This window comes from Trichomonas vaginalis, assembly GCF_026262505.1.
Source record: "Trichomonas vaginalis G3 chromosome Unknown ctg_160, whole genome shotgun sequence".
Taxonomy (NCBI): domain Eukaryota; phylum Parabasalia; order Trichomonadida; family Trichomonadidae; genus Trichomonas; species Trichomonas vaginalis.
In genome coordinates, this window is record NW_026529247.1 from 1 (window position 1) to 11,984 (window position 11,984).

Below are 11,984 nucleotides of genomic sequence, written 5' to 3' on the forward strand. Positions count from 1 at the left end.
GCTGAATGAAGACCAAAATGGTAGAAGTAAACATTCAAAAATTATTGTGGAATGGTCTAGTTCTTCTTTAAGCCTGACATGTACTTGTACTGAAATATTTTCGTCATCTTTCTATGGATAAAAAATAAAACCAGAAAATTTCTATGTATAACACCATCTGTACGTTCAAAAGACTGACATTTTGCCAAGAATGTTCGTTTGACGCTGTCATATAACCATATTCTTGCAAAGTTTATACGAATCGTACAATGACCTTTCATCTAAACACCAAAGTCGCACTGACCAGTTCATATACACTTTCTTGTTTCTTCTAACAATTGTTGTCTCTCTTCGGTATTGGAGCAGAACTTTGAAATATCTAATGTTCAAAAAATATGAGAACAAGGTAAAAGGTTCAGATGTTCAAGTTTCTTGCTAAGTCGTCAAAAATATTCTGTATCTTGCATATGAGAATCGAGTTCTGACAACTACATATCTCTGTTCAGAACTCTTCTAACTTCATCGGAACAGTATTGGTTTTTGAAACCCATAATGAAAGTTTGCACATTTTCACAAACTCTTTGGTCTAACTTTCAACACTCAACTTGCGAAGACCAAAGCAGAGGTTTAAACTTTTGTTGTTAATCTATACGAACGTACACAAGTTCATATTCTCTATTGAGAGTTAAATTTACCTCACAGCAGGTCATATTCGGATTCGAATTAGCGCCCTCTTTAACAGTTTGCCACAAAAATATCTGCTATAGGAAAGTATTTCTTACCGTTTCCTTGGTTTTTCATATAATGAGAGCAGTCAAGTCACGGATGTTGTAAGAATGTTTTTTCAAACCAACATAGAAATCATAACCTTTCGTTCCATGCAATAATTTCTTTGACATGCTAAACCAAGCTCTTATAATATCTTTCCTAACTGTTCATATTTATATCCAGTGAGATAGAAAGAAGTTGGAGAAGGTGATAAAACTTTATACCTCAACTGAAAAATCTTCTAACTGACAATAATATATCCCAAGCATCTAACATTTCTTACCACACAACTACAAGTTTTCTGTCTACCATTCTGCAGACCACTATTGTTGCTCTTGTTTGTAAAGACTACATCCCTTCTTTTCATAACATAACATTCTGCGGGCAGAGTCGACATTAAATGATAAACGTTTCAAACCGACTGCTTTGTTATAGTCTCTAAATGGACACATATTCTGTGAATCGAATCATAAAAATCTTGAAACATCTACGTACATTTTATAAAAATAAAAAAAAATTTTATTCTTGACTTTGTTTGTTTGCATTTGTTGCATTTGTTGTTTCTTGAGCTATTTGTTGTTGAAGTTGTTCTTGTAATAACAAATACTTTCACCAGTTGCATCTTCCAATTTCGAAACTTTCTTGCCGTTCATTGAACAAATACATAGGACATTAAAAGTTTTACAGGAACAAAGTTTGCGTCAACTAATGGTCAACGTTATACTTGCCAAAGTTTTAGTTCACTAAGGTTTGAAAAATTCTGCATTCGATAATGAACAATTTAGGGCAAACCAGCAGGAGAAAGTATTGTTTATACGCATAAGTATCTTTTGGTCATATATAGTTTCTGTCGACATTCGAATAAACACCTTTTGAACCTAACGTTTTTGAAACAATATATAAGATTTGGTTGTGCTTAATGTCAATGGAATAGACATTCCTTGATGACACCTTTTTTCCTGTTATAGGAAACTGTTGGTAGTTAAAAACCATGAAATTTAAGTTTTGTATTTTATAGCTCATATCGTTATTAAGAAACTCAGTCGGACATCCAACATAATGAAACCTGCTTAGTTGCAGCACATGTTTACACCGCTACTTAAAAGTATTAAATAAGTCAAACAAAACCTGTTTGGTGGTATTCATCTGAGTAATTATCTTTCAAAGGAGTATTTTTTTACCATTCAAACAATAAAGTCTTCTTTGGGTTGTCAAAAGAGACAAAACAGGCTTTCAGTCGTCATTTGTTTAAAGTTAGTGGTGACAATTACCGTCCTTGAGGATCTTTTGTAAGTTTGTTGGTTATAGAATTATATTGACTAGGGTATTTTAGTCGTATAGTTATAACACCATTATATCTTCCTGCCATTTACTTAGCAAATAAATTTTTTTAATGAATGTTGTGGTTTCGTCAAATATTTTTATGACGGTCTTGGGAAACTTATACTTTAGTTCAACGTTTTCACCTCCTTTCATTAACAGTATATCTTGTCAATGACATTATTATGAAACACCACAGCAAAAACTAATGTCGGGTTCTATTTTCTTTTGATGTTTATATCGTCTGTCTTCGGTCAAAAGTGTTCAAAGTTCTTTCAAAACTTCATGAGGTGCAATGACATATGAGTTCACTTTACAGGGTTGTGTTCGACCAAGTTTAACATTATACCTTAAAGCTTGACAAAATCTTCTCCTTGAGTTTGAAGTTTGTCTTTCAGTTTGTGGTAGTCGTCGGAATATCTGCAACAGAACTTAAGTCTCTTCTAATTCAGGATATTGTTGGTTTGTCTTTTACAGGAACAATTGCTTACCATCTTTCGTCTTTACGTATGGTTTCCCCACCTTCAACATCTCTGTCTTTGGACATTGACAATAACACTTTGACTGTTTGTTTTGAGTTGGTGATTTAACTTCACATCTGCCACCGCCATAAACCTTTGAAACACTTACGCTTTTCTATTTTTTCGAAATTGACATACTTAGAATAAAAAGATGGACGTATTCGAGTATTCTCTTTCGGAATTGAAGCCAGAACAAAGTTTACCACACACAAAACAATACAATACATTGACATGATTAGTTCTCTATTTACAAAACAATGGTTAAATGTTATAGAATAGCGCAGTCTTTGCTGAAACCTAAATATTTTCATAAAGCAAAGGAAAGTTTGGTATAACTGAAATGGTGAAGTTCTGAAGCAGACAAAAAATTATAACAACAACTTACAGATATTTTTCTAAAGGTAAGTTTTATCTTACAATATTATGTCAAAACTGGCGTACTGTCAATATTTGACGGAGAGAAGTCAGTTCAAGAACAACTTAACTGACCTGCTGCCAAAAATCTGCTTCGAGGGAAGCTGTTTCGTTATGCCAATTCTGAGGAGCCCCAGCAGGTTTTCATCGAACGAATCTTCAAAAGAGCATCTTCCGTGAAAAGTGCTTTATGGTTGTAAACTTTTTCTTTCAATTCATCTGGACCGCTCTCTGTTCACCCAGTATATTGTATTTGTACAGTACCAAACAGTTAAAACCACCCCATAAAGTCTTCTGAGTCAGCAAATGGAATGCCCAAGCCAAAGTTGAACGGTTCTCCATTTATATTGAGTTTTTGACCTCCTGTATTGAGTCCATACTTTCACATATGGCATAATAGAACTTTGCATTTTCAGGGTTAATGCGATTGTTGTGAAGTTGTTGGGTTAAAGTTCATTTAGCATCTTAATGTCAAGTTTGTATGACCTCATATCCTCAACTGCTAGAATATTCTTTCTTCTTGGATAATATTTGCCATCTATGTTTAATTATGATATTTAAACCGGGGTGTAGAAACAAGAATAGTCATTTATATTCGTCTGAACAGTTACAAACATAGTATCTGATGTTTCATTGCAGTTGTTAAAAGCAATATCTGTTCTTGCACCTGGCGTTCAGCACTTTTGGTTTTCCAACTTTCACCTGCCAAAAGTCTTTGGACAGATATTTTGGTGTATAGGGAACATAAGTGGAACTGCAAAGTATATTTGGCAGCTAAAGCATTTGAATATCTGGGTCCAACATATAGACTTGCAAGTCTGCTTTCTATTCTCTTGCATTTTTCAAAATACTTTTTCGCATGTGAACTTAACTGGGTCCCAAAAGCAGTTCAGCAGGGCATTGAAATAATTTAGTACTTCATTTGTTGAAGTTTGAGAACCAAAGTCTAAGTCAACTTTTGTCTTTGCAAAAGTTCACAGAACTTTGCTCCACCCAGTTCCAAGCTACAGTAATGCTTGAATGGGCTTTGTGTTTGTGCAATGACCTAAGTATTTTGCTTGGAGTAAGTTCAATAGAAATTTTTTCCTGCCCAGTTTGGCAAGTATCTTAAAAACCTGAAGATGAGGGAAAGATGACAAAGGAACTCTAAGTTTTCAGTTTTACTTTTAGTGCAGCAGTTCCATCTGAACCAGAAAGGTTAACCGATAAACTCCTGGAACGTTAGGGTCAAGTCTTCTTATTTTCTCAATATTTGCATTACTGGGTCTGTTTGTTTCCTAGCTTGTGGTTGTACTGAGTTCTCAAAGCGAACCATCATAGTTTGCCCATGTTACTGTTTGAATAAGTCAATTAGAATATACTTATTATCCCATGAAAACTTCTGGAGCATATTGGATATCCGACATTTAGAAAATTCCTTGGCAACCTTTCTTGTTCAGACACTTTGGCAGAGGAGATTTTATTTCAACTGTCTTGTTCCACGTTATTAAGAATGAGTTGTTCAATAGAAAAATAATATGATAACCTGTCGCAAGCAATATTCTACTTGTTGTTGAAGAACCTTCTCCAAACTCACCTACATTTCCATAAGAAACAGCGTTGTATATTTCGTAAGTTCCAGGAACTATTTCTGACCTTTCTAATGGCATTGTCGCATTCTTTATACCATTCGGAAACATTTCCGTTTCATGGCATCCAAAACTTGTTGGCGTTATTATTTCTTGAGCGGCGTACTATTTCATATGGGCTTAAAAATATAGAATAGTTTGGATTTATTTGTCATAATTGTTTCGTTACCAAGCTTTATCTCCCCTTCTTCCTGACTGAGTTTTATTAACTTCTTTCTTTTTCCTTTCATTGCCAACTACTTTTCACTAGATGAAGTTACTTCTTCACTACTTTTCACTTTGTTCTACTCTTCTCTTCTTTCTTTTGGTGTCGCTTTTGGTGTAACTTGCCCTCTGCTTCAACGTTGTTGCATCTTTGCCTCATGTTCACCTAGTTATAGTTTGTAAATTTCCCATGTCCTTATTTGCCTTTTGGGCTCTGGTCGCCCATCTTCAGGTAACCTATATCCTAGAAAGATTTTTGTCATAGTTGTATTTGAGTCTTCGGTATTGTTTGCATTGACTCTTTCCTGAGTTTCCGGTCAAGCTCTTCAAACAGAGCTTGTCCATATGGAATATGCTCGTTTCCAAATATATTTTTTGTAGCCATTCTTTGGTTTTCTTCTCCCATGTACAACAATATCTTTTGTGAATGGCGAAAGGCTTTTACCTAATGTTTTCAGTCTTGCGTCATATTTCTGTAGGTTGGTTTTATTTTGTCAAAGGAACTGTTTTCAATATAACATTTCATTTGGTACCTGTCCATTTTGAGTTTTCTTAAATATCATCCCTTCTCGGTTTCATTGTCTGCAAAGTAAGTTTTTATTGACATTTTGTAAACTTCGTTTGCAAGGTCATGTACAATAGGTTCTCTTCCTTCTATCTTCCCTAACTTTTCTTTCTAAACTCTTCACCAAATATACATCTTTATGGTTCTGTGTAGTTCTTTGAGATAAATGTTTTTTAAGAACTTCAGGTGTTATATTTCCATCAGCCATGTTTCATTTCATACTGGTTCAAATATTCTGCATCTTTTCATATTTTCAATGGCATTAAAGCCGCCGCTTGAAATACCAGCTATATTCTGGTTCACCATTCACTTCCATGCGTCTACAACTTCTTGGAATTTGTTGGTTGTAAGTTTATGAACCACCTATCCAGGATTTACTTTATGACCCCATTCATTGTAGTTCCATAGTCTGCCAGAAACAAAGTAGGTTTTGTTTTCCATATTGGTTAGGTTCTGAATGAACTTTAAACAATGTTTCATTTCTATATGTTTTGTTGAAATTTTTAACCTTTTATTTTCACCGAGTTCAGCCAAAAGATTCTGAACGTTATATGTCGTAAGTAAAAAGGATTGTTGTATTTGCGTACACTTTCTTTTCAGTTCTTCCATCTATGCTGAATTATTTTCATCGATGTTTGGAGTCTTTTGTATGTCGGCGAACATTTTTCGATATTCTTTTACTATGTACAGCCGAATTTTTCTTAGGGACTCTTGGAAAGATTCCATATTCTCCGGCATACCTCGTTGAGGGTCAGATTTTTTCGGGGCTGTTTCCAAATCTTCATCTAGTTTCTTGAAGTTAGTTTCCAAAGGAGGGACTTTGTTCGTTTCCTTTCTGGCTCTTCTAGCTGTTGTTTTGCTGACTATTTCTTCCATGTCTGTTGTATCTTGAACTTTCTTTCCTGTTTGCGGAGTTTCTTGTACCTCATCTTGCTTGGCATTTCATATATTCCGAGACCGTTTTTTAACAAAGTTCCCTATTTAATAGTTCATCCGCATTTCATAACCCTTTCTTCTTCGTTCCGTCTCTATTTTTTTACCGTTTCATGAAGATAGTTAATATCATTTATCTCTGACAACCAAATTATCTCGGAGTAAATTCAGTCATGTCCATTTGGATTGATATGATATTAAATCATATCCTTAGCGAGCTTGTATTTTTTCCCAGGTTGAAATTATATCCCATTTGGTGCTGAACCATAAAGCTAAATAGGTTCGGGTCAGTATTTTCCTTCCTTGAACTTTCTAATAGCTTCTTTATATCTGTCACTAAAGTCAAGAGTATCTGGTTTAACCAATTTTCCTTAAGCATTTTAAGAATTCTTGGTCCTTGTTCTTTCTTACTTCTTTTATGTCCTTGCTCTGTTTTTGTGTGCTGTGCAGTGTTTTTTGAACTGTTGGTTGTGGGTGCAGTGTTTTGAAACTGGTTGGATTGTGGTGCGTGTTTTTTGAAACTGGTTGGTTGTTGGTTGCAGTGTTTGAACTGTTGGTTGTGTGCAGTTGTTTTTGAACTGTTGGTTGTTGGTGCATTGCCTGTGTCTGTGGTTCCATGTGACGATGTAAATGTTTTAGGTAGTCCTGGTGGAGCTGCTTCTCTTGGAGGGTTGGTGGTATATAAGTTCCCACCTAGGCTAGTATATAAGTTCCACCAGCCTTGGTATATAAGTTCACCAGCTGGCACATATGTTCTCATCTGCAGCATAATGTCCTACCTGACTTTTCGTTCTTAGAAGCATTTACTAGGGTCTGTTTTGCGTCTGTTGTAACTCTTTTTCTTGACTTTCCACAACAGGTTGCTCTAACGGCGTTCATAGGCACTTTGAACTGCCTGGTTCCTCGTTTGCTGCATCTTGTTATTTCGTCATATTTTGTGCTACTTCTCTTAACTCTTTGTTCGAAAACCTTCAGACTTCAGGTTTCTTTCCCCAGATGAGAAGTCGTTCACTGTTTCACCTTACTATGAAGAGCCTTCGAAGGCGTTTCTTAAAGTCGCAATTCATTTAAAGCTTCATTTGAAACATGTCTTTTCATCCGCTTGTATTTTTGTCTTATTGACCCTATAAGTTGGGGCTGCTTTAGCGTTGGCTTGGGCATCTAACCAGTCATGTATAGCTTTATATATTCTGCGCTTTTCATTGCCTTTTGCATGGCTGCGTCGTTATTTTTACTTTCTTTTGTGCTAAGTTTTTTTCTATACTGTACGGTTTGGTTTTGCAACTGGTAAAAGTTTTTCTGCCTTTAAACATTTGCTTCAACTTTCTTTTTTATACTCATCGCTATCCTATATATGGTCTTCAGGGCTTTTGTTTTATCTCTCATCTTTTCAGTACTTTATATGAGTAGTATGGTTTTCAAATTTTATAACATCTTGTTCCATTTTTGCCTACTTCTGCTGCTTTTTCTGACACTTTTTCGCATATTTCCCGTACTTTAGTTTCTTTCAGTTGTTTCTTTCTTTTCTTCTTTTCTCTTACGTTTAACTCATTTGAGTTTCTTGTGTGTCTGTCATATCTAGTTTCTTTTCGTTTTTTCACTTATTTGTTTTCTGTATGTCTAATGTTTGACTTTTTGACATCTGTTATTTTTGATTTGAGTGGAACTCAAATTCATTTGACTTTTGAGGCGTTATAAGCTGTTTCCGTCTGCAGCTCCACCATAGCTGCCATTTTTCGCTAAAAGTTGCCGCTCTTAAAACCTCCCACTCTGTGCACCAATACTCGGTTTAAAAAGCATAGGTTGCTGACATTTGTTTGCAACATAGTGGGGTCATTCTCATTGTTGTTGCAACTGTTGTTTGTTGGTGTCAGTTTACTATTTTGGATGTTTTCAATGTTCCCTTCCTGCTTACGTATATTCTTACGTAGCTTTACGTCGGCATTTAAGTGAAGTAAAAACGGTTTTGACAGATGTTTATATGACACTTTTTGTTCAGCCCACAAAAAACTACTCGGTCCAAAGTTTTGTCAGTTGTAAAATAAACCGTCCTATTCAATTCTATAAGGGGGAAAAAGTCTTTCTCAAAGTTATACTTCCTTTGGCACGCCCGTAACTTTCCTGTAGCGGACGATAGACCCTTTACTTGTTCCGGACAAAAATTTATACTTATTTTGAGTGCTCTTACAAAAAATGTCAACGAGCTGCTTCGTCCTCAGAATTTTTTATGCGGCTAGAGGGCACGGAAGTGCCTTGGAGGGCCCATCCCAAGAAAAAAAAACTCATTATACTAAACATCTTCAGGGCTAAGAGGGCACGAAGTGCCTGGAGGCCCACTACTTTTTTTTTTTTTTTTTTTTTTTTGAATCCTGAAAAGAATTATATATAGGTCTATTTTTGTAAAATTTTATCCAAATCATGTATTACATAAATTACGATTAAAACGATGAAAAGAACCAAAAAGTGTGTTTTGTGTTTTGTTGTTGCGTGTTTGGATGCGGGATCCTGTTATTTCCGAAAAATCGACAAAAATTTGGAAATTTTAATTTTCCGAAATCGAATTATATTTAATGTTTTTAATATTCTTATATTTCAAAAGGATTAAAGTTCATTTAAGAGAAAATACAATTCTTCTTCTTCAATCTATTTGGCGCATTTATATTCTACACGCCAATAAGAAGGGAAAATTATAAGGACACCATTGGTGTCTCAAAACGCTAATTTTGATAATTTTTAACAACCCTAGATTTTATTAGGAACAATGTTTTTAAGTATCAAATAAGAAAGGAGATCTGATATAGACAACCATATATCCGTTGAAGGGTTGAAAAAATCTCTAATATTTGAGCCCAAAATTAAATTTTAATTTTTTGAAAAAAGAGCCACCCGTATGTTACGTTTATTTGAGAGGAGGGAGGATTATATTTTTGAAAGGGGTGAAATACATTATGAATATGTTAATTATATAATAATATGTATTATTATAAAAAGAAAAAATAAAGCACGTTAAATTTTTCTTCTTGATTTTTACAAAATCTACTTAGAATTATGCAAAATATGAATAAATAATTATAAATTAAAAAAAAAAGGTAGTGGGGCCTCCAGGCACTTCGTGCCCTCTAGCCCTGAAGATGTTTAGTATAAATGAAGTTTATATTCGGAGGGCTTCCAGGCGCGTTGCGCCCTCTAGCCCTGAAGATGTTTAGTATAAATGAAGTTTTTATTCGGAAAATTGTTAGTCTTCTGGGTCGAAAACATTATATAATGTGTCGCTTTTCACAAATTATATATGTTTTCATGTTTTGTCACTTTTCTGTCACTTTTCAGGAAAAAACATTTTTATTATTATATATAATGAATTTTACAAACCACCGTTACCGTTCTTTGGAAATAAGAGTAGATGTAAAGATATTATATTGAGAGAACTTAAGAAACTACCGAATGGTCTAACATTTGTAGATTTGTTCGGTGGAAGTTTCTATATATCCCATTGTGCCATACAATATTCCCAGACTCAAAGATTATATGCAATGACTTCGACAACTATATGGACCGTCTCAAACATATACCAGACACAAACAATATATTGAAAGAGTTAAAAGAAAAGATACCTATAGGTAAGATGGAACGTATTCCATTAGATAACAAAAATATTGTGAGAGAGGTTTTGAAAAAAGCAGAATATATAGACTGGGATAGTATATCTGCTAGACTATTATATAGTGGTTCTATAAGAGTTCATGACATTGAAACACTTATGTCAAAAGTTTTATATCTTAACTATACAAATGTTTTCAAAGAGAACATAGAAAAATATATTGAGGGTATAGAGTTTGTGAGATGTTATTGGACAGAGTTGTATGAAAAATATAAAGACAAGGAAAATGTTTTCTTTATAGTGGACCCGCCGTTCTATAACACATGGGATTTTCAATACCAAGTAGACTGGACTTTGAGAGACTCTTTAGAAACTTTAGACGTTATACATAACCATCCATGCTTTTACTTTACATCCGATAAAAGTGGTTTGGAAACCGTTATGAGATGGTTAGAGGACATACATGACTATGAGTTTAGATATGACAAGATAGAATATGAGAGAGGTCCTATAAACCGGAGAAAGTGTCATAACAAAGAAATTTTATTAGTAAGTAAATGTGGTTGAAATAGGACTACTTGTTTTAGGTTTTTCCATTGTGTCATTTATTTATTTGACGTGGCAGAAAAGTACAGAGAATATGAAGATGAACCAATGCCTGCAAATGTTCAGTATATGTACTCGTAAGAGATATTTTTATCTAATATTAAATGGACGCACAGAACTTAGCGAATGCACAGCAACCTGGACAACCAAACCCAGAGAATATTCCAAATGAAGTTAGAATACAAACTGCAATGGCAAACTATGGTCAAGTGCCAACAGATGTCAAATGCAAACTGCCATGTCAAATGACGCTGCGTTAGGTTTGCCACCATGGTATGCAAATATGAGATGGAAAGAGTTTTATACAAACCCTGAAGTGGGATATAAACAACTTTATGCAGATGACGCGAACACAGGAGTTGACCCAGAATATGTTTTCTACCAGAGGAGAAACAGAATGTATGAGCTCCAGTTAAAGAATGCTATGGAACTCAACAGGAAACGCAAAAGACTAGGCGGACATTAGATTTTTACATATAGTAAAATGGGTTTCTTCAGTAGTATTGGAAACTTCTTTCGAAATGTTGGAAGAGGTATATGGAATGGAATAAAAACCGTAGGAAGAGGAATTTGGAACGGAGTCAAAAATATTGGTAAAGAGTAGGTCAGTTTGTTGGTATTATACCTAAAGACCCTGAACCAGAAGAACAAGCTCCTGTTATACAACAGCCTGAACCTGCACCACAGTCTAGTTGGCAACCAAATCCAACACCTCAACCGTATTAAAAAATTATATTTTTACCGTTCGATAGTAGTTGTATATGAAACTAAGTTCTAAGTAAAACGCATGGTATAATGGAATTATTCTTTTTCTTCCATCTGTAGTAAACCATACTTGAAAGTCTGAAATACTTCCACTTGGTGGTTCGTATAACTTTGTAGGTTTTTCGTAAAAGTCATTTGCCAAGCATAAGAAAGAGTTTTGGGCGCCAGAAAATGAAGCATGAACTATCACAGCATCTTGGTCGAAAATATTTTCATATGTTCCATTAGGGTTTTCGACTTCATAATAGTCCGGGTGTACTGGATATGCTGCAGGCTGATTTAACATCCTCATAAATCTATACCATGCCAAGTTGTTATATTTTTGTAGAAATATAAACGTTTTCTCCAAGGTCTTCTATTTTATTGATTTTAACAGTTGCATTTTTCCTGTCATAAATAATATCGAGATGGTACTCTCCCTCGTCAATGTTATACTGTTTTGCATATTCGATATAGATATCGTTTATTTTTTCTTGAAAAGCTTGAAGAGTTGTTTCTAAGTTTACAAGCAAACTAACTTGTAAAAGTTTTCCCTGTTCAAATTTCTCATACATACGTTTTTCTTTGTTATAGTATCGAACTTCAAAACCGACCGTAAATGGGAAACCATGTATGGCTTCTGAAATGAACTTCATTCTACGAAAGCCAATAGCTTTTGTGACAGATGGGTCTCTTAGCCATCT

General features: G+C 34.7%; 1 protein-coding gene across 1 annotated transcript; it reads left to right on the forward strand.

Annotated features, from left to right (window-relative positions):
• Positions 1-10,762: 10,762 nt before the first annotated feature.
• On the forward strand, positions 10,763-11,002 carry TVAGG3_1083090 (uncharacterized protein; the record flags this gene model as incomplete). The annotated part of the gene is made up of 1 exon (XM_051256738.1): positions 10,763-11,002. One exon carries the CDS (start codon positions 10,763-10,765, stop codon positions 11,000-11,002), a length of 240 nt encoding a protein of 79 aa, XP_051076044.1.
• Positions 11,003-11,984: the final 982 nt, after the last annotated feature.